This window comes from Heteronotia binoei, chromosome 12 (genome assembly GCF_032191835.1).
Source record: "Heteronotia binoei isolate CCM8104 ecotype False Entrance Well chromosome 12, APGP_CSIRO_Hbin_v1, whole genome shotgun sequence".
In the NCBI taxonomy this organism is placed as follows: Eukaryota; Metazoa; Chordata; class Lepidosauria; order Squamata; family Gekkonidae; genus Heteronotia; species Heteronotia binoei.
This window is the reverse complement of record NC_083234.1, coordinates 13,292,828-13,316,445: the sequence shown is the minus strand read 5'-3', so window position 1 is coordinate 13,316,445 and position 23,618 is coordinate 13,292,828. Positions and strand designations below refer to the sequence as shown.

The following is a 23,618-nucleotide window of genomic DNA, read 5'->3' as shown; positions in this document are numbered from 1 at the left end:
TCCTGATGGCACTTGGTGTGTTTTTTTGGGCCACTGTGTGACAGAGTGTTGGACTGGATGGGCCATTGGCCTGATCCAACATGATTTCTCTTATGTTCTTATAGACGGAACACTCTGTCTGGGGCAGTGATGCTCTGTATTCTTGGTGCTTGGGGGGGCACAGTGGGAGGGCTTCTAGTGTCCTGGCCCCACTGATGGACCTTCTGATGGCACCTGGGTTTTTTTGGCCACTGTGTGACACAGAATGTTAGACTGGATGGGCCATTGGCCTGATCCAACATGGCTTCTCTTAAGTTCTTATGTCTGGGGTAAGTGATGCGCTGTATTTTTGGTGCTGGGGGGGGCAACAGTGGGAGGGCTTCCAGTGTCCTGGCCCCACTGATGGACCTCCTGATGGCACCAGGGGTTTTTTGGCCACGGTGTGACACAGTGTTGAACTGAATGGGCCACTGGCCTGATCCAACATGGCTTCTCTTATGTTCTTATATTAAGTTGTGAGCTACTGGCATTGTGAGCTACTGGCATGACAGTAGCTTGCTCTGGGGCCATTATTCCTGAGCTAAGACAAAAAATGTGGGAGCTGGAAGCTAAAGAGCTGTGAGCTAGCTCACACTAACTTAGAGGGAGCATCGCTGGCATCTCTGGCATTTTGTTACGGGGGAATATTTCATACATTTTGAGGAGAGAACCAAAGAGCTGGATGGGAAACGTGGACTTCATTTGGCTTCAAAGGCCTCCCAATTTTTCTAAAACATTGACATTTGGGGGCATCAGGGAGAAAAAATTATTTTCTCCCCCTAATGCCCCCCATGCAGGTTTTTCTCATCTCTCCCTATGTTCAGAATTAAATTGTGTAGCCCGTGCACTAGCACCAGCTTCTTTACTGTGACCCGCGTCACAATGCAAACAAAAGCTGATCATCTGGGCCCAGCGTGTGTGGTCTGTCTTGTTTGCATTTCCAGGCTCCGTCATGCTTGATCTTCCACAGAAGCAGAGGCCACAAGCCTGCTTGGCTTTTAGGCTTCCCAACCCTCCCGCCCTGGCGAGGGACCCCAGGATTTCCACCCTCTTCCCCCGCTCCCCCAAAAAACGGAAGCGGGGGGAGGGGGGAAACGGCGCCGGGGAGCATGGCGAGCCGCCCCATCCCAGAGCGGGCGAGGCTGCCACGCCGCTGCCGCCCCCTCCCCGCCCACCACAGCTGCTCCTCCGAGATGGGCTCAGGCTGAGCCCATCTCGGAGGAGCAGCCACGGCGAGCGGAGAAGAGGCGGCAGCGGCGCAGCGGCGTTGCCCGCTCTGAGACAGGGCGGCTTGCCACGCTCCCCAGCGCCGTTTCCCCCCTCCCCCTAGCTCCACCCCAGTGTTAACTGGCTCCACCCCCAAAGTCTCCTGGCTCCACCCCCAATGTCCCCAGATATTTCTGGGGTTGGGCTTGGAACCCTATTGGCTTTTGTTCTGTGATCTTGTAAATACCCAGCTTGCTGGGGGGAAAGTGTAGATGACTGGGGAAGGCAATGGCAAACCACCCCGTAAAAAGTCTGCCGTGAAAACGTCATGATGTGTCGTCACCCCAGAGTCGGAAACGACTGGTGCTTGCACAGGGGGACTACCTTTACCTTTAAGGGTTAAAAGGCCCTTCTCTCAGCCAGCAAACCTTTTAGCTTCCCTAGGAGTGGAGAAAAACACTTCCATGCTTGAGTTTGGGGCAAGTGCCAAAAATATTCAGCAACAGCTTTTGACTGGCAATTGTTCCTGGTGCTGAGACATCAGCCTAGCGCCGCGTCTTTTAGGGGTGCTTTTTGCATAGCTCTCCCACAAGGCCTTGCCCTTCAGCGCCAGTGCTATTATTAGAGTTTCTGCTACTTGGCTTTCCATTTCTAACGTTTCTTTAGATTCGACCATTAACCAGCAGCCACTTTCGATAGAGTTCCTCCCCCCCTCCCCCTTTAAAGAACCTCCGGATTTGGATGGTGTCCCTCGAGTGATCTATTTTCTGCTGTGGCACCACGGACGTTCATTAGAAGCCCATTTTTGCCATCCATATGGCCGCCAGTATTTGTCATTTAGTTGTTTTCACTCTCTTTGCCCCAGGCAAAAACACTCCGCGTGAGGCACAGCAGCACTGCCTCGCCTCCCTCCTCACATTATTAAGAAAGATATTTCAGCTTAGAAGGAAGGATTCTAAAATCGGTGTGCTGCAAAGGTGACCTGGCCCAGGAACCTCCATTGCTCTCATCAGTGGTGGCCCCTGCAAGGTACATCTTCATTAACGGGGGGGATATCGCAGGAAGGGAGGCAGCTGGTGCTTTTACCTTTGGCTCGATGGTCCTCCTCTTTGGGGCACTTGCCTCCTTCCCACCACTTCCGTTTCAAGATTTCAAGACGGTTGTTCTCTTGCAGCTGGAGAATGGCCAAGTCAAACTCGTCACGGAAGACTGAACCTGCAAAGCCAAGAGAGACGCTTGAAAAGGGGAGCAGAAACGGTGCTTGTATGTGTGTATACATATATACACACATATACGGTTTATTATAGAACTGACCTTTACAGTGGTGCACTTTACTTTCCCCGTTTACGTACATTTTAGCTTCTTTAAAACAAGCAGATCTGATTTGTGGTTTATTGGATTGATTTGTTTTTGCAGCTATGCACCCAGTTCGCACATAGGATTGCCAGTCCTGGATGGGGAAATACCTGGAGATATTTTTTTGGGAAGGCAGGGGGGGGTAGAGCCTGGGAGGGGGAGAGGCATTTGGGGAGAGGAGGCTCCTCAAATACCATAGAGTTGACTCTCCAAAGCAGCCATTTTCTCCGGGGGATCTGATCTCTATACTATATGGAGATCAACTGGAATAGTGGGAGATCTCCAGGCAACACCTGAAGTTTGGCAACACTGTTTGCACATGCATAAAAAATGGGGCAGTGGAATGGACTGATTGTATCACTTTGAACTGCATATGGTGGATTCCATCTTTGCATGTGCTCCAGTATCAAAATGTTAATGCATATCAAGAATGAACTTAGCAGGAAGAGAGGTTCTGGCTTCTCTCTACACGTGCCGTTTGTGTGGAGTTTTTACTCTTCCCACATGTGATCTTCCCCCTACAGCCTGAAGTTGTTTAGTCCAGTCTAACATTTCAGGTCTCTGTCTCACCACTACTGCTTTCCCCCCTTGTAAACTCAGCCTAAGGTGTGACTACAGGGTTTTTGCCCTTTAAACATTCTGCTCACCTTTCCTTATGGCCTATGCTCTACAGGACATACTGGTTTAAGTTTCAGGAAGGCAGCCATGTTGGTCTGCAGTGGAACACCAAGATATGAGTCCAGGAGCACCTTAAAGATCAACAAGATTTCCATGGGATCAACTTTTCAGAATCAGATCTCACAAAGGGAACTGTGACTCTCAAAAGCTTAAGCTCCGAAAATCTTGTTGGTTTTTGAGATGGATATACACAGGGGTAGAATTCTAGCAGGAGCTCCTTTGCATATTAGGCCACACATCCCTGATGCAGCCAATCCTCCAAGAGCTTACAAAAAAGAGCCTTGTAAGTTCTTGGAGGATTGGCTACATCAGAGGTGTAGGGCCCAACCTTTCCCCAAACCAAGCTTCCCCCTCACCTCCAAGGTGGGCTCTGACAGGAAGTCCTACTTGGAGAAAAGTGTCTGGGGGGAGGCACTTGAGATAGGGGAAGGCCAAGCAGGGAATGTGTTCAGCACATCCCCTTCTGGTTGCTTCTGTCCCCTTCTGTCCACATGTTTTGTTTCTTCTAGAACCCACAAGTTTTTATGTGACAAACAGCGATGTAATATTGAATCGACCACTAGAGGCAGCAAAGCGTGCAGAAAAGAAAAGGAAAGAAAACCCCAAAGCAATAGAGACGTACAAAAATGAGAATGCAGAAGAGCATTCAGCTCATCCCCTTCTGGTTACTTCTGTCCCCTTCTGTCCACATGTTTTGCTTCTTCTAGAACTCACAGGTTTTTATTAGACAAACAGCAATGTTACATTGAATCAACCACTAGAGGCAGCAAAACATGCAGAAAAGAAACAAAAACCCAAAGCAATAGAGACATACAAAAATGAGAATGCAGAAGAGCCCAAGGACTTCTGGCAGAGAAGGATACAGAATTCTGCTCATTTTATAACAACATTTACTAGCTGCAAATAATTTATTTTCCAAAGGTTGCTAGGGACTAGAGCCCTTTCTTCGGCTCCTCATCCTCCTTATTGTCCAACGCCTTATGGATTCTGACTGCAGTTCTCACAACACACTGGAAAGTACCACAGTGTCTTATCAGGTCCAGAAAGCATCAAACCTAGAGCCCCAACATTTCCATCCTGCTCCACCCCAAGCCCTCGTTCGTATTCAGTCTGTTCCATTCAAAGACAAAGTGTGCTTTAAAATGAGTGCTCGTCTTTTGTATAACGGCAGGGAAAATAACCTCAATGGCAAAAAACCCGAGTAACCGAAACATCATTCAGTTCTGAAGACCGACACAGTTATGCAGTTTCGCAGAAACCCATTAGGTCATTTAATAGCAGAGCAGAGGTTAAATAAAAAGATACATGAACTATTGATTTGTTGCCTTTGAAACGCTAACCCCACCACACACACTCAGTGTCATATAAGTATTAATCAATGAATTAATTAACATTAATTGGAGCCAAGCTTGTGCTGGAGAATTTCCTTATGGCTTGTGCTCCAAAGTACTTTGTAGGTCCTTTGTAGCTTGTGTTACAAAGTACTATGGAACGCAAGCCATAAGGAAGATAACCATGTTGGTTTGCAGCAGAAGAATAAAATTTGAGTCCGGGGGCACCTTAGACACAAACAAAACCTCCAGGCTTTCAGAATCAAATCTGGTGAAAGAAAATTTTACTCTCAAAAGCTGTTGGTCTCTGAGATGGACTCGCGAAGCCTGTTGGTATCCGAGATGGACAAACGCATGGAGCAGAGCCAGCTTGGCGTAGTGGTGAAGTGCGCGGACTCTTATCTGGGAGAACCAGGTTTGATTCCCCACTCCTCCACTTGCACCTGCTGGAATGGCCTTGGGGCAGCCATAGCTATTGCAGGAGTTGTCCTTGAACAAACAGCTGCTGTAAGAGCTCTCTTAGCCACACCTACCTCACAGGGTGTCTGTTGTGGAGTGGAGGGGGGGAGGTAAAGAAGATTGTGACCGCTCTGAGACTCTGAGATTCAGAGTATAGGGCGGGATATAAATCCAATATCATCTTCTTCTCAGTGGCTGTTAGCTACAACATATAGATTGAACATTTTGACTAGGGAAGCGATGCTCTGTATTCTTGGTGTTTAGGGGGCTACAGTGGGAGGGCTTCTAGTGTCCTGGCTCCCGTAATGGACCTCCTAATGGCACCTAGTTTATTTGGCCACTGTGTGACACAGAGCGTTGGACTGGAGGGACCATTGGCCTGATCCAACAGGGCTTCTCTCTTATATTCTTATGTCTGGGGCAGTGATGCTCTGTATTCATGGTGCTTGGGGGGCAACAGTGGGATTGCTTCTGGAGTGCTGGTCCCTCTGGTGGACCTCCTGGTGGCCCCTGGGGTTTGGCCACTGTGTGACACGGAGTGTTGGATTGGATGGGCCACTGGCCTGATGTTCTTATGTTCTAGATGCTACAGGACTCAAATCTAACTATTCCCATAAGAAGATAATTCGAATGATCAAAACATGTGAGGCACATTCCTCCCAGAAGGATGTATCTTTAAAGAAAAGGATATGCCTTTAAAGAGGGACACAGGTACAGGCGTATTTTAAAAAGTGGAGACACTCAGCACCAGCAGGCATTCTCAGTAACAGCCAGAAGGAGAGGAGGAGCTGAAAAATCTAATTGGAGAGGCCTCCTAGGACTTGATTCTAGCTCTTAAACTGATTCAAAATCATAGAAGGGGCCTGGCTTACAAGATGAAATGTCTTTTTTCCCCCCAAGAGACCCTCTTTCTCAGCACTTGAATTATTTGCATTTCTATTTGCATTCTGGTTTGTTGTAGGGCACAAGTACTTCTGCGACATCACTGTCCTTCCCATATTCTTTTCTTTGTTTGCTCCTGTTCACCCATGGAAAAACACTTGGAGCAACTGCCTAGGAGCTATCATGCAGCTAGCGTTACAGAGAGCCCAATGTCTATTTTAGGACTAAGGTAATATTGTTCCATCTGGCAATTTCCCAACTGTCCATCAGTAAGAATCTACTCATTTTCTTCTTCCTTGAGACCTTCCAAATCAGGATTACTTCCTTCCCTAAGAGAAATCAGATTTGTGGCTGCAAGGGCAAGAATCTTTTTGGTGGTGGCCCCATCTCTGTAGAATGGGCTGCTGCCTCGGATGAGGCCCTCCTGTTCCCCTTTGCAGCTTATATGGCAATGCTGCCTAGGCAGAGTTGGTTTTAAGGTGTTATCTGTCAGAAAATGTATTCACTTGGTTTTAATTCATGTCTACATTTTTATGAGTTCCAGTGGTTGCTTTGTAGAAAAATATGTGACAGAGCTCATTAGCATAACTCATTAGCATATGCAACCCCCCCAGCCAAAAGCAACCCGATACAACAAAGGAGAGCCCCAGGTGAGCGAGGCCTGCTTGGAATACCTAGATATCCAGCCAGTCCAAGCAGGCCTTGCTCGCCTGGGACCCTTCTGAGCTGCACCCCCCCCCAGTCAAAAGGCCAGCAAGTCACCTGCCACCCAAAATCACATAAGAAGTGAAGAAAGGGTGGTGCGGGCTTCTCCAGGGGTTAATACGGGCTGCTGGGGGCGTGGCAAAGCCCCTGGTGTGTGGCTGGCTGGCTGCTCTCCTAATCCAGGGATTGTTATGCAGCTGCACCTCCTATTCAATGGACAAGGTAGGTGGGGAGGAAGAGGGGGAACCCTCAGAGAGGTTCAGGAGCTGCACTCCTGTGAGCTCCTGCTGAATCCAAGGCCTGATGAGTTCTAAATTATCTGCATCGGCTTGTACTGGAAAACCGCAGAGCATTGTGGAAAAGTGGTAGAGAAGTATAGGAAATGAAATAGATAAATCTAGGCTGAACAAAGAGTAGACCAAGTACAAAAATGAGCATTAATAGAATGCTCTTAAGCCTTTCATCTGAGATGCCACCCAGATGAATACATGAACACGCGGTGATCTGGCAGAGATACCCCTTTGAAGCCAAGAGGCCTACAGGAGGGCTGTGGAATGAAGCTGCCATCTGTTCTAAAACTCTTTCAGCCTATTCATGCTCTGATCCTCTGCAGACAGCCCGGAATAGCTAGAATTTTGCTTCACTGCCTACCGACTGGCATGCCAATCCCGTAGCCCTTGGTGTCCAGAAGGCCCCCGACCTGCGTGAGGTTGCAATTGCGCTGACGGTAATACTCGTTCATGGTGGACTCCAGCAGGAAGGCGTAGTTGGAGTTGAGCACTCGCGCGATCCCTTCTTCTGTGCTCTTGACAAAGACACTTGGCTGCTTGGAATACATGTAATTCCACATTCGCTGGTACGTCTGGTACCGGGAGTTCTGCAAAAGAGCAAAAGAGCAGCCAAGATGAGGCAGGGATCATGGTCAGATTCAATGGGACAACTGCTGCTCTTGGCCGGAAACGGGCATTCGAGGGCTGAGGCACACACTTGGGAGGGCTGGATCCTGGCTGAACATTGTGTACAACCATGAAGTAAACCAGTGGTCCCCAACATTTTTGAACCTGCAGGCATCTTTAGAATTCTGACACAGTGTGGTGGGTGCAGCCAAAAGATGAACATAAGAACATAAGAGAAGCCATGTTGGATCAGGTCAGTGGCCCATCCAGCCCAACACTCTGTGTCACACAGTGGCCAAAAAACCCCAAGTGCCATCAGGAGGTCCATCAGTGAGGCTAGGACACTAGAAGCCCTCCCACTGCGCCCCCCCCCCAAGCACCAAGAATAAGAGCATCACTGTCCAGACACAGTATTTCATCTATAAGGACATAAGAGAAGCCATGCTGGATCAAGGCCAATGGCCCATCCAGTCCAACACTCTGTGTCACATAAGAACATAAGAGAAGCCATGTTGGATCAGGCCAATGGCCCATCCAGTCTGACACTCTGTGTCACATAAGAACATAAGAGAAGCCATGTTGGATCTGGCCAATGGCCCATCTAGTCCAACACTCTGTGTCACATAAGAGAAGCCATGTTGGATCAGGCCAATGGCCCATCCAGTCCAACACTCTGTGACACACAGTGGCCAAAAAAACCCAAGTGCCATCAGGAGGTAAACCTCTATCATGTCACCCCTCAGTCAGTGTTTCTCCAAGCTAAAGAGCCCCAAGCGTTTTAACGTTTCTTCATAGGGAAAGTGTTCCCTATGGCTGCTAAAAGAGACACAAAATGGCTGCTGCAGCTTACCTTCAGCCACATGGCAAAGATCCTTGTGCTGTAGTGGCAGCTATTGCCAAAAACAATGTTTTTAAAAACCAGCATGGCTCATTAAATCTCCAATGGCCAATCAGAAGCTTTGCTGGACAAAACCCCCAATTGGCTCTTCCCACAGCCTAAAAATACTTGGTGGCTTCCAGGAAAGGTGTTGTTTTCTCCACTGATAGGCACCACATTGGGGATCCCTAGAGTAAACCATTGAAGGGGAGGCAACACCCTCTGAGGGCCACCGCTAGCCCCAGTTGTCGAGAAGCTGCTAGGTATGGTTGAGAGCCAGTGTGGTGTTGTGGGTAGAGCGGCAGGCTAGGTCACTGGGCAACTTTGGTTCGAATCCCTATTTCTATTATGAAAGCTCACTGGTAACCTTGGTCCCCTCGAAAACTCTCATCCTGGCCTACCTCACAGGGTTGTTGAATGAGGCAAGGGTAGGGGAGAGAATGACATAAGAGAAGCCATGTTGGACCAGGCCAATGGCCCATCCAGTCCAACACTCTGTGTCACATAAGAACATAAGAGAAGCCATGTTGGACCAGGCCAATGGCCCATCCAGTCCAACACTCTGTGTCACATAAAAACATAAGAGAAGTCATGTTGGACCAGGCCAATGGCCCATCCAGTCCAACACTCTGTGTCACACAGTGGCCAAAAAAACCAGGGGCCATCAGGAGGTCCATCAGTGGGGCCAGGACACTAGAAGTTCTCACACTGTGTGTCCCCCACCCAAGCACCAAGAATACAGAGCATCACTGCCCCAGACAGAGTGTTCCATCTATAAGGACATAAGAGAAGCCATGTTGGATCAGGCCAATGGCCATCCAGTCCAACACTCTGTGTCACATAAAAACATAAGAGAAGTCATGTTGGACCAGGCCAATGGCCCATCCAGTCCAACACTCTGTGTCACACAGTGGCCAAAAAAAACAGGGGCCAAAGGAGGTCTATCAGTGGGGCCAGGACACTAGAAGCCGTCCCACTGTTGCCCCCCCCCAGCAACAAGAATACAGAGAATCACAACTGTAATGGTGTTCTAAAGTCACTTTGAGTCCCAATGGAGGAGAAAATCAGGATTAAAAAAAAATGAACGCAAATAGATGCAAGTTGTTGTCTTAACCACAAATGCACCAAAAACGTCCTGACTGTTAGAGCGGTTCCTCGGGAGGTGGTGGGCTCTCTTTCTTTGGGGGTTTTCAAACAGAGGCTAGATAGCCATGTAATAGCAGTGCTGATTCTGTGAATTTAGGCAGATCATGAGAAGGAGGGCAGGAGGGGATGCATCAGTGGCTAGTTCTTGTGGCCCTTTCTTACGTGCCCAGGGAAATGCTGATCACCGCTTTGGGATCAGGAACAATACTCCCTCTAAGCCATGGTGTTTTGTGAACAAAAATTCTACTCTGTGAGCTACTGGCATTACAGTTACGAGATACTGCATAACTTAGTTTGCTCCGGGGCCATATTTTTTGAGCTGAGACAAAACCGTGTGAGCTGGAGGCTAAAAAACTGCGAGCTAGCTCACACTAACTCAGCTTAGAGGGAACACTTGTCAGGAAGCAATTTTTCTCCAAACCAGTTTGGCCAGGGAACCTGGAGCGGGTTTGTTTGGGGTTTTTTTTGGCCATCTTCTGGGCATACAGCAGAAGTCACTGCCACGGGGGAGGCATTTGTGAATTTCCTGCATTGTGCAGAGAATTGGACTAGATGGCCCTGGTTCCTTCCAACCCTATGATTTTAAGTCCAGATCCAGCCCTGACATATGGCAATCAGTAAGAACCTGGCATTAAGCAGAAACAAGGACAAAACAAAAGTCTGGCACTCCATTCACAAATGCAAGTTGAAGCAGGCTGAAGTCAAGGAGACCCAGCTTTGGCTCCCTCTCAGCTATGAAACTCCTTGGGCAACCAGGGCTGGCCCTAGACAGTCTGGCAGCATAGGCGAGGCTAACTTCTGGCACCTCCCCCTCCCCCCTGCACCGATATCACCGAGTCCCAAGGGGGCCATCAAATTTGGGACTCCGCAGAAGGCTGGCGCCCTAGACAATCACCTAGTTCGCCTAGTGACAGGACCGGCTCTGTAGGCAACCTTGGGCCAGTCATTCTCCCTCAGCCCAGCCTACCTCACAAGGTTACTGCCAGGAGAAAGCAAACGAAAGGAGAACCCTGTATGCTGCTCTGATCTCCTTTGAGCAAGGTTGCAAAAAATAAAACGCAACAATAACACGCTCAAGTCTCCCGCCTGATTACAAATCAGGCCTGCTTACAAATCTCATTTGGAAGTTTCACCTGCAGGTGTTTGCTGACTGGCAAGAGCAGTTTGTTAATGGGGAGAAGCACTCGGTGCATGCTCAGTGGCACCCCACCAATACTGCTTCCCAGTGGTGCTAGAAAACACATCCAGAGGCAAACCCTGAGGAGTCCTGATGCCAGCTAAAACTCTGCGCCAAATGCTATCCAAATTTGAGCTCTCCTCTCTTGCTACCTGTTCTCAGTTTTTAAATGACCAGTTCTGGAGAATATAGCTTGAACACCATCGCTTAGGACTCCAGTCTAGCTTTACTGCCACAGACCAACATGGCTACCCTCTGAAACTGTGACAGCAGCATAAGAGTGACCGAGACTACCAATTGGTTATCAAACCAAAGTACTGAAATCTGCTGTATGCCTGATACGTGAGCAAGGTCTCATCTGGCCAGGATGAGAACCTGTTTGTTGCTGTTCCAGTTCCAAGAGAGCAGGCCGCTCACCTGGAAAAAAGTCATGCTGGACCCTCCGTGGATGGTGCCGTACTCGATAGCGGTCTGGTCTGCAAGGTCGTCTACGGATTCGATGGGCACATCCATGCGTTGCACAGTGAGGAAGGCTGCCAAGTTGGCCGTATAGGAGGAGATGATGATCAAGGTGAAGGCCCACCTTTGGGAGAAAGAGGGCAAAGTCAAATGAAGCTTCTCCGCACCTTTTTTTGGCTCCCCAGAAGAACTGTCTCATCTTTCTTTTGGCAAGGGGAAGCTGGTTCTGAAAGATGCCAAGTACGCATTGCTCTCCTGGCAGGTTTCTGTGTAAAACCTCATTGTGTCAAGAAGATCAATATTTTAAAGCAGGGATCCCTCACCTTTCTGAGCCTGTGGGCACCTTTGGAATTCTAAGATGGCATGGTGGGTACAGCCACAAAATGACTGCTTCAGGAGGCAGAACCAGAAACAAGAAGACGATGACATTGGATTTATATTCCACCCTCTACTCAGAGCAGCTCACAATCTCCTTTATCTTCCTCCCCCACAACAGACACTCTGTGAGGTGGGTGGGGCTGGAGAGGACTCTCACAGCAGCTGCCCTTTCAAGGACAACCTCTTGCGAGAGCTACGGCTGACCCAAGGCCATTCCAGCAGGTGCAAGTGGAAGAGCGGGGAATCAACCCCGGTTCTCCCAGATAAGAGTCCGTGCACTTCACCACGACACCAAACTGGCTATCAAAATGGATGCTGCAGCTTAATTTCAGTCACACAGTGCGGATGCTTGTGCTGTTATGGCAGCTGCTCCCAAAGGAACATTTTAAAAAAATCTGCATAGCTAAGCCAATCTCCAGTAGTCAATAAGAAGACTTGCTGAGCAAAAACCTTTCTTGGCCCCACCCATTTCCGAAAAAAAAAAAACCAACCCACTTGGCGGGCATCTGAAAAGAAGTCAGCAGGCCCCATGACACCTAGAGATACCACTTTGGAAACCCGTGGTTTAAAGGCAGGAAAGCCCAACAACAACTAAGTTCTAGCTGAGAGCTGAATGCTCTCTAGCTTTGAGGGATGCATTGGATTCGGTGCTTGAAGGAACCAATAAGCTCCTCACCCATCTCTTGCCCTCTCTGCATCATACAGGACACATGACCGAACAACAATTCAAAGCAAGACTGGCCAGCAAGCCTTTCGGATTAAAACACTCTTCCTCAGGGCTTTTTTTTTTGTAGCAGGAACTCCTTTGCACATTAGGCCACACACCCCTGATGTAGCCAATCCTCCAAGAGCTTACAGTAGGTCGTGTAAGCTCCAGGAGGACTGGCTCCATCAGGGGTGTGTGGCCTAATATGCAAGGGAGATCCTGCTACAAAAAAAGCCCTTCCCTTCCCTCTAAATTCTATATTGAAAGCCAGTGTGGTGCATGGGTGTTGGACTAGTATTGGGGAGACCTGGGTTTGAATCCCCACTCGTGCCATGAAAGCTTGCCTGGGTGATCGTGGGCCAGCCACACCGTCTCAGTCTAACCTACCTCACAGGATTGTTGTGAGGATAAAATGGAGGAGAGGGGGAGGCTGTAAGCCACTTTGGGTCCCCCCACCAGGGAGAAAGGCTGGGTAGACATGAGTTAAACAAATACAATCAAGGACATTTCCATTTGGAGTCGGAATTACGCACGAAATATATTTATATAGGTTTGGATTCAGAGATGCCATTGTGTGCACTTCTGCTCACATAAGAGGTTGCCAGTTCCCCACTCCATCTGCACCCCTTTTCTTTCTCGCACTTCCATAAAAATGACTCCAGAGGGTTAGGGTGCATTCAGAGCAGTTGGCACCAGCGTCCCCTCTAAGCTGAGTTTCAGCTTAGATTTCAGCCTCCAGCTCACACGTTGTTGTCTTAAGTCGGGAAGGATGACCCCAGAGTACAATAATTGATGCAGTAGCTCACCACTTTATTGCCAGGAGCTCACAACCTCAGTCCCGGTAGCTCACAAAGTAGATTTTTTGCTCACCAGACTCTGCAGCTGAGAGGGAACATCGGTTGGCACCCCCTTTTAATTGGAACAGCTGGAGCCCGGAATCCAAACCATTATTTTTCATAATTTGTTTCGAAGTTTTGAGATGGGAGGTGGGTATTTCTTGGGTTTTGTAAAGGAAACACTAGCTTGGAGGGACTGATGGTACAAAACAGCACGGTGATGTGCAGCAATGTGACCGACGAGGCTTGAGAGAGAGGGAGTGTTAGCAGAGAGATGGAAAACAGTCCGGATCACTGAAACTCCATCCCTTCCGCAGAGAAAACTCTTTGCATCCTTGTCTGCCTTCTGGATCTTTGCTGTTTATGCACTTTCAAGATTAAAATCTGCCACCAAAGACTGCCAGCTTGCTTTAAAGAGGTGGAGATGCCAAGATATCAAATTCACAAGTAGATGCCGCATTGGCAGAGCCAGCTTGCGGGCGTGTGGAATACATAAAACCATATTTATAGTTTTGAAAACAGACAGCGCTGCTTGAGAGTAAATCAAATACTTTGGAAAGCTCTGCTCTTAAGAGCCAAACTACACACGGAGCTGCAAAACTGGTGTAATGATTCTCCCCGCAGTGCTGTTTTCATATGAGAACATGGCTTGTGGGAGAGGCAGGAGACCTTCCTTCTTGCACTTACTGTTTCAAGCCTGTTGGGCTCTCCTTTCTTTCTTCAATTTCAGAAGCAGTTTCCTGCGTCTGTACTTTTTCTTAGTTGCAAGCAGGCCTCGGATTCAGCGGGAGCTCACAGGAGCACAGCTCCTGAACCTTTCTGAGAGTTCCACCTCCTCCTTCCCACCTTGTCCATTGCCTAGTAGGTGCAGCTGCATAACAATCCTGGATGAGCTCCACCATCTATTTTTCTACAAAATACATGGCTTCTTCATGCATCACCCACAGGATCTTTCAGATCTGGAGAAAGTGTCTCATAGGGTAAGATTGCTAAACTAGGGTTGTGGAGACCTGAGTTCAAATCCTCACTCTGCCATTTTTATTTTTTTAAAATTAAAACATTTATTAGCTGCCTTTCTTCCTTATAGAGCTCAAGGAGGCTTACAAAGACAGATAAAACACACAGAACAAAATTAAGGGTGTGCAAAAAAAAAAATTGGTATTTCCTGGTATTCTTGGATCCCAATACCAGTACGGTATTGGGATTCAGGAAATATTTGGAAAACCTGAATATTTTCCAGCTTCATTACATGTATGGGAGACCATTATAGTCAGTGGTCCCCATAGCATATAATGGATAACTGATCCGGGGGCATCTGGGGCTGGGGGGTCCGTTTTTTGACACAGAGGCACCAAATTTGCAGCATAGCTGTTGGTGCCCTTCTTCAAATCCCCTTCCACCAAGTTTTAAAAAGTTTGGACCAGGGGTCCAATTCTGTCAGGTCCCGAAGAAGGTGCCCCATCCTCCATTGATTACAAAGGGGGGGGGGAAGGCATTTAAAGGGATCACAGTCCCTTTAAATGCCTTCTCTACTTGGCAAGTTCACTCAGAAGGCATTTAAAGGGACTGTGATCCCTTTAAATGCTCTTTAAGTTTGTATATCGGCAGTCCTGAAAATCCTGGATATTTTCCCAAATATTGTTGAGATTTTCAGGGCTTGGCAATTTTAGATAGACAAACAATATCCAAAATCTATATCTACCTGAACCAATACCTGAAAGATACCTTGAACCATGATTTATAATCCCTATTTATCACTATGCTGTGAAGTTAGGGTTGTCAGCTCTGGGTTGGGAAATACCTGGAGATTTTGGGAGTGAACCTGGGTAGGGTGCGGTTTAGGGGGAGGGACCTTGATTGGGTATAATGCAATAGACTCCACCTTCCAAAGCAGTCATTTCCTACAAGGAAACTGATTTTTATAATCTGGAGACTATTTGTACACCCATGAAGTTGTCTTGTACTGAATCAGACCATTGGAGATGAAGTGGAGATGCCAGGGATTGACACGGGGACCTTCTGCATGCCAAGCGATGCCCTCCCACTGAACCGCAGCCTATCCCCATGGAGATCACAAGCTGCTCCCTGGAGATTGGCAACCCTACATGAAGCTCAGTGGACCAGCCACTCTCCATCAGCCTAACCCACTCTGCAAAACTGTGGTGAGGATAAAATGGAGGAGGAAAGAGCCATGCAATGCCACCCTGAGCACTCTGGAGCAAAGGCCGATATTTCTGATAGCACAGCAATAACCAGTATGTTGTCGCTTTGCTCTGCGCCAAGTTGCCAAAGCTCTTCAATGAAAACTGACCCCTCCCCCCTGGTCAAAGCTACGATGAACCATCAAAGAAAGGAAGAAAGATGACATGTGTGATTACTTACCAAACTCCACTGACACAGCGTGTGGAAAGAGCCCGCGGGGCAATGGTGGACCCCTGTTGCATGAACCCACCAACCGGAAACCACAGGCTGTTGCCGAGGGAGTACTGATTGACCAGCAGGTTGCATCTCCCTTGGGAGCAAGGGTGGGGGCTGTACCACTCATAAGGCGTCAATCTACATTGGGAAAAGCACAACACATCCAATTGTACTTGTGCGTAAAGACTAAGTCCTATGAAGAAAGGTTGAAGGAGCTGGGCATGTTTAGCTTGGAGAGGAGGTGGCTGAGAGGTGATCTGATCACCATCTTCAAGGACTTGAAGGGCTGTCATAGAGAGGATGGTGTGGAATTATTTTCTGTGGCCCTGGAAGGTAGGACCATAACCAATGGGTTGAAATTAAATCAAAAGAGTTTCTGACTCAACATTAGGAAGAACTTCCTGACCGTTAGAGCGGTTCCTCAGTGGAACAGGCTTCCTCCTTGGGAGGTGGTGGGCTCTCCTTCCTTGGAGGTTTTTAAGCAGAGGCTAGGTGGCCCATCTGACAGCAATGAAGATCCTGGGAATTTAGGGGGAGGTATTTGTGGGTTTCCTGCATTGTGCAGGGGGTTGGACTAGATGACCCTGGAGGTTCCTTCCAACTCTTTGATTCTATGACTACATGCAACTGGGAACAGTGTGGATAAAACCCCTAAGTCTCTGAGCTTCACAGCTACCTAATTGGCAGCTGGTACCCACAACCTTGCCCTGACCTGGAGAGCCTGATCTCATCAGATCTTGGAAGTTAAGCAGGGATTGCTCTAGCTAGTATTTGAATGGGAGACCTCCAAGGAATATCAGAGTCCTGATGTGGAGGCAGACAATGGCAAAACCATCTCTGAACATCTCTTCCCTTGAAAGCCGTAAGAGGTCACTGTGTCAGCTATGACTTGACGGCAAGACAAAACATTATAATTTAGCATTATTTTAAAAACTGTTATTTGGATTCCATTCCCGTTCTTAAATGGGTTCACAGGAGAAGGAGAAGAAGAAAAAGGTGATATTGGACTTATATCCCGCCCTGCACTCCGAAGAGTCTCAGAGCGGCTCACAATCTCCTTTACCTTCCTCCCCTACAACAGACCCCCTGTGAGGTGGGTGGGGCTGGAGAGGGCTCTCACAGCAGCTGCCCTTTCAAGGACAGCCTCTGCCAGAGCTATGGCTGACTCAAGGCCATTCCAGCAGGTGCAAGTGGAGGAGTGGGCATTCAAACCTGGTTCTCCCAGATAAGAGTCCGCACACTTAACCACTACACCAAACTTGCAGCAGAAGGTCTGGCACATTGACTGTGTCTTCGTCATAACTGTTCACTCTCCCTCAGGTTTGCATCCAATGGTCAAATTCTTGTCAGAATCCAGAAATCTCAACTGTGAATGGCTTTCCCCCCAATTTTCCCATACAAGTTGGGAAGGGAGGAGTTGAAAATGAAACTTCTTACACAGCATTTCTTTAACAATTATGGGATACCCATAAGGGATATTTTAAGAGAAAGCTTTAAAAGGGGTTGGACAATTCACAAAGGGGAGGTCTATCAGTGGCCACTAGCCGTAGACTAAAGGGAACATCCATGTTCACAGGCAGTCTTTGAATCCCAGAGCAAGGAGGCAACTTCAGGGAAGGCCTTAGTCTCTGTGCCCTGTTGTTGGACCTTTAGAGGAAGTGGTTGGCTACTGTGTGGGACAAGATGCTGGACTAGATGGACCACTGGTCTGATTCAACAGGGCTCTTCTGATGTTCTTATGAAGGCCTTGGCCTTTGTGCCCTGTTGTTGGTCGTCCAGAGGAACTGGTTGGCCACTGTGTGGGACTGGATGCTGGATTAGATAGACCACTGGTCTGATCCAGCAGGGCTCTTCTGATGTTCTTATGAAGGCCTTGGCCTCTATGCCTGGTTGTTGGCTGTCCAGAGGAACTGGTTGGCCACTGTGTGGGACTGTATGCTGGATTAGATAGACCACTGGTCTGATCCAGCAGGGCTCTTCTGATGTTCTTATGAAGGCCTTGGCCCTCTATGCCGTGCTGTTGGCTGTCCAGAGGAACTGGTTGGCCACTGTGTGGGCCTGGATGCTGGATTAGATAGACCACTGGTCTGATCCAGCAGGGCTCTTCTGATGTTCTTATGAAGGCCTTGGCCTCTATGCCTTGTTGTTGGCTGTCCAGATGAACTGGTTGGCCACTGTGTGGGGCTGGATGCTGGATTAGATAGACCACTGGTCTGATCCAGCAGGGCTCTTCTGATGTTCTTATGAAGGCCTTGGCCCTCTATGCCGTGTTGCTGGCTGTCCAGAGGAACTGGTTGGCCACTGTGTGGGCCTGGATGCTGGATTAGATAGACCACTGGTCTGATCCAGCAGGGCTCTTCTGATGTTCTTATGTTATTCCTAATTCATTGATTTAGTGTCTAGTTTTAGTTTGTGGAGAAGCTCCCCCAAAAAGCAGATATGAGTCCCATGCACCAAGTCTGCTCTTGAAATTCCTGCTCTTGAAATCTGGGGGACGGGAAGTGGAGATGTAGACTTGATGGCCCTTGCAGGAGATGTGGAGAAAATACAGGTCAGGCTTGGCAGGGTACTGTTGTTGCATACCTGAGTGCAGGCCTTTTTTGAGCAGAAACACACAGGAACACGGTTCCGGCCGGCTTGGTGTCAGGGGGTTGACCTAATATGCAAATCAGTTCCTGCTGGGCTTTTTCTACAAAAACTCCTTGTGTGAAACAATGGTGACATCGGGGTGTGTGGCCCAAAATGAGTTCCTGCTGGGCCTTTTTTCTACAAAAAAACGGTCTGTCTGAATGAATAATGCACTGTCAAGTTGCAACTGATATGGCAACCCCATAAGGGTGGTCAAGGCAAGAGACAAACAGTGGTGGTTTGCCATTGCCTTCCTCTCCATAGCAACTCCAGCCCTCCTCAGTGGTCTCCTTTCCAGGCCTCGGATTCAGCGGGAGCTCACAGGAGCGCAGCTCCTGAACCTTTCTGAGAGTTCCACCTCCTCCTTCTGAGAGTCCCATCTCCTTGTCCATTGAAGAGTAAGTGCAGCTGCATAACAATCCCTGGATGAGCTCCACCACCTCTTTTTCTAAAAAAATGACCCCTGTTCCTTTATAATGGTTCCACAACTTTATAGCAATATCAACACACCTGTAAATGGTGCTGAATCCCTGGCGCCTGTTTCACTTAAGGGATAAAGAATACTGCAGAACGTCAGCGATGCTGGACAAAGAAGTGTGGATGATTCTCATTGGAAGGAAAAACTTGTTTTAACCAGACGCAGCAGGCAATAATGTAGACTAGCCCTTAATAATCAGGGTTGACCCTGCTTAGCTTCTGAGATCCGACGAAATCGGGCTAAGCCAGGCTATTCAGACCACTGTCCTGCTATTTGGGCATACCTGAGTTACTGAGAAAGGCTGCTTCTGTGGGCTCCCCATTGACATTTTAGGACACCAGGTAAGAATGTTTAAAGATTTTAATCAGTTTTTTCTTGTGGCCACAGCTGTTCTGATCTCGAAAGACTACCGTCACCTGGAAGGGCCTTCCCATTCCTTTCCAGGGAAACATCTCCGTGAGTGCCACTGAGCGCCTCTGTGGGAAGGCTTTAGAAAAATGCTGAGGGTGGTGGGATTATTTTGGAATTTCTACACTGCTCAATAAAGCCAACGTCAAAGGGAATTCTGCGTCTCTTAGATAAATGTGCTTGAAAATAGTTCAGGGATTAGCCGAGATGATTTAAAACACAGGATTTTATATGGCTTCTTTGTCTCTCTCTCTCTCTCTCTGTGTGTGTGTTTTCAGGACTGCAAAAGAACAGTTATTTATCCCAAGAGGATCTTTCTTTTTTTTGGTGCAAGAGGGTTTCTCATCTTTTTTTTAAACACAGTAAAACGCCATCCTTGCTGAAGCGCTCTGACAAATGCACGGAGCGGCGGCAGGGGTGGGAAGAGGCATCCAGGCTCTTAGCTAGAAACGCCTGATCTGGCTGACATTTCATTGGGCCCTATCCGAAGCCTCATCTCCGCTGTGGCACAAATAAGTGCTGACACCTTTGGTTAAGCATCATGCTGGAGATGCATCAAGAGACGCTATATCTCAACCCAGATGGGCCATCGCTGCGTTATCGAGTGGCTTTTAAAAGCCACACATTACAGTCCGCGAACTCCACAACGTCAGCCACGCCACAGGGCTCAAGGGATCATGCGCTGACATTTTATAATGGTTCCACAACTTTATAGCAATATCAACACACTTGTAAATGGTGCTAAATCCCTGGTGCCTGTTTCACTTAAGGGATAAAGAATACTGCAGAACGTCAGCGATGCTGGACGAAGAAGTGCGGGTGATTCTCATTTGAAGGAAAAACTTGTTTTAACCGGATGCAGCAGGCAATAATGTAGACGAGCCCTTAATAACCCTCTATGTAATTGAAACTTAAGGGGGGCGGGGAGGAGAATGACTTACTAGGCAACTTCCTAGTAAGAGCTTTCTATAAGGAACAGCAAGGTGAAATTGCTCAAAGGGCCGTGGTTTAATATATGCCAATGATGATCGGATCAGAATCCTCGAGATTAATCCCTTTGGCATCCCAGTTTCTCCCTTACAGAGAAATGGTTTTCTGATTTCAAGTCTAGCCTTTCTTTCTTCCAAAAGGCTGCCATTTCAGCCACACAGGCTGCAGAAGCAAGACCTTCTCAGTCCATTTGGAGCTACTTGCAAATACGCTGAGGGGAGAGATTAATAGCACATGTTGGATGGGAACCTTCTCAGGACTTATGAAGCAAGTCTGTTCAAACCCGTGCATCTGAACCAGTTTGAGGGTTGGTTCACACAAGTGCATTTTTCAAAAATATAACCAAGAGTAGATCTTTGAAGAACGGGCAGTTACTTAGTTTCAGAGGGTAGCCAAGTTGATATGCAGTAGAGCCTAGACAGCTGGAATTGAGTCCCTAAGCACTGTACAGACCTACAACAAGATTTTCAAGGTATGAACTTTTGAGTGTCAATGCTTATACCTCCAAAATCTTGTTGGTTTCAAAAGTGCTACTGAAGTCTGTCTGTTCTACAATGTGCTGGCTCCCAGTTTCCCTAGTCTTAACCCCCTTCCTTCTGTCCTTCAGCTCTCCTTGCGGTTGCTTGGACAACCTTCCAAATCAAGGGTCCCCAACCAACAGGCCACAGACAGGTACCAGTCTGTGGCCTGCTAGCAACTGGGCCATGCAGCAAGGCAGAGACGCCATACTACCCCCGCCCATCTGGGACTCAGGCAGAGGAAAGAGGCAGTGTTTGCCTCACTTGGGGAGGCAGTGTTGGAGCATTGGAAAAAGTGCAGAAAAGGGCAACTATAGAATGATTAAAGGTTTGGAACACTTTCCCTATGAAGAAAGGTTAAAACGCTTGGGGCTCTTTAGCTTGGAGAAACGGCGACTGAGGGGTGACATGATCGAGGTTTACAAGATTATGCATGGGATGGAGAAGGTAGAGAAAGAAGTCCTTTTCTCCCTTTCTCACAATACGAGAACTCGTGGGCATTCGATGAAATTGCTGAGCAGTCAGGTTAGAATGGATAAAAGGAAGTACTTCTTCACCCAAAGGGTGATGAGCACGTGGAATTCACTGCCACAGGAGATGGTGACGGCTACAAGCATAGCCAGCTTCAGGAGGGGATTGGATAAAAATATGGAGCAGAGGTCCATCAGTGGCTATTAGCCAGTGTGTGTGTGTGTGTGTTTTGGCTACTGTGTGATACAGCGTGTTCGACTGGATGGGCCATTGGCCTGATCCAACATGGCTTCTCTTATGTTCTTATGAAGCAAGGCCACACCGCCTTTTTTGTCCGCTCGGATTGGCAACCTTAACCTATTCCTCATTTATAGACCTTTAAATGGGAGGGGGAGGCAGATTGCTCTTCTGCTGCCTAGCCAACTAGTGGGGAGGCAGCAGAAACACCCCCCGTCTATTTCCCTATTAAAGTCCCCCATGAAGAAGAAGACTACAGATTTATACCCCGCCCTTCTCTTTGAATCAGAGACTCAGAGCCATTTACAATCTCCTATATCTTCTCCCCCCACAACAGGCACCCTGTGAGGTGGGTGGAGCTGGGAGGGCTCTCACAGCAGCTGCCCTTTCAAGGACAACTCCTGCAATAGTACTGCAGTCAGAGCCCTCTGCTCACAATCTGAGTTCGATCCCAGCGGAAGCTGGTTCAGGTAGCTGGCTCCAGGTTGACTTGACCTTCCATCGTTCCAAGGTTGGTAAAATGAGTACCCAGCTTGCTTGGGGGAAAGTATAAAAGACTGGGGAAGGCAATGGCAAACCACCCTGTAAAAATTCTGCCACGAAAACATGAAAGCAACATCACCCCAGAGTCGAAAACGACTGTTGCTTGCACAGGGGACTACCTTTACCTTTTTAACCCAAGGCCACTCTAGCAGCTGCAAGTGGAGGAGTGGGGAATCAAACCCAATTGTCTCAGATAAGAGTCCACTCTTAACCACTACACCAAACTGGCAGGGACTGGGCATGGGTGGCAGGGGCAGTCTGGGGTGGCAAAAATCCCAGCGCCACCCCACACACACACATACACACCAGTCCATGGAAAAATTGTCTACTGTGAAACCGGTCCCTGGTGCCAAAAAGTTTGGGAGCCACTGTTCCAAATCATGTGTTTTGGAGTGGTCCTTCAGTACATCAGAGTGGACATTATAGCCCAATCCACTGCTGCTAATAAATGCTGCAGTGCACAAAGAAGATTGCGCCCCACTTTACATCAGCTGTAAGTGGTATCCTGTCCCTCTTGCGACACTGAGGTCGAGCGCCCCCTGGTGTCAGCCGCCGCCAGGATCGCCTGCAGACCCTTCACCACTGTCTGATGGAGCGTAGGATTGGATCGTCAGGCTGCTCCATCCTCAAATTACATTTATATCATTTGGAAAGCTTTCCTGAGATTTCTGCTGGCATCACAGACCACTTTTCACGTCTCCTATAATTGGCCAGGAAACAGATGGACGTTCTGTCCTTGTCATTCAAGGCACTGATTAAGTGGAAATTTGCATTTGTTTGGTATCTCTGTTTTTAGAGGGACTTAAAAATCTTGTTCAGCTGTTTTATTTTTTGATGCATTGGGAAGGATCTAATGCAGATAACGGATCAAACGCCCCCATCTGAAATGTCGGGAAATCCTTGGTTTATTGCTCCCCTCCTCCATCAAATTGATATCTTCTCTACAAGGTTCATCTTTCGTTTTGCCTACAGTGACGGAACCCAGCTTAGTTTCCGCCCCCCCCAGCGATAGATCTGATGCCCAAACAGAACCATGTGCTGGCTGTTTGCACTTAATGGATGTTAATCTCCCAAGTTCCCCCTTTTGAATGCTCCTTCTGCTCAGCACCAGCTCAACTCAAATATAAATTAATCTTATGGTTCAGTTTCTTGTAGCCTATTTCGCTGTCAGTGTTTCCGGTGTGTGTGAGAGACCAGGCAATTTGGGCATTTGCCTTTTACAGGAAAGACAAACTGTTTGTATTTTTGGCAGAATGGCACCTTAAAGTCAAGGACTACACTCAGGGGTGGCCAACGGTAGCTCTCCAGATGTGTTTTTGCCTACAACTCCCATCAGCCCCAGGTAGCATGGCCAGTGGCTGGGGCTGATGGGAGTTGTAGGCAAAAACATCTGGAGAGCTATTGTTGGCCGCCGCTGGACTACATGATTGCTTTCCCCCCCACAGTTGGACCAGGCTTTGATCATCCAAAGCCTACCAGAATCTACATGCCCCACTTGTGTCTTTTGACCTTAGTCTCAGACCTAAATCACCACCACAAGCTTGTGCCTTTTGTGAATGCAAGAAGTCTTAGTTTTGACGTCAAAAGGCCGAATCTGCAGAACGGCTCTGTGATCAAGCATTTCTGCGAAACGTGACCCATAAAGTCGACAGGCACGTCAGGAGAAGACTGGAGCCTTTGGAGCCGTTACTCTAGAGGATTTGGATTTGCCACAACAATGAGAAGGACTATGAACTTATGCTCTAAATCAGGGGGCCCCAACCACTGGGCCGTGGACTGGTACCAGTCCATGTCCTGCGAGCAACTGGACCATGGAG

At 48.1% G+C, this 23,618-nt stretch overlaps 1 protein-coding gene across 1 annotated transcript in view; it reads right to left on the bottom strand.

The window, feature by feature from the left end:
- The window catches only part of GRIK4 (glutamate ionotropic receptor kainate type subunit 4), a 901,771-nt gene that overhangs the window by 17,982 nt on the left and 860,171 nt on the right, over positions 1-23,618 (bottom strand). The window contains 4 exon segments of the mRNA XM_060251811.1: positions 2,311-2,439; positions 7,287-7,512; positions 11,149-11,314; positions 15,493-15,666. Coding sequence (XP_060107794.1) covers positions 2,311-2,439; positions 7,287-7,512; positions 11,149-11,314; positions 15,493-15,666 — 695 coding nt within the window.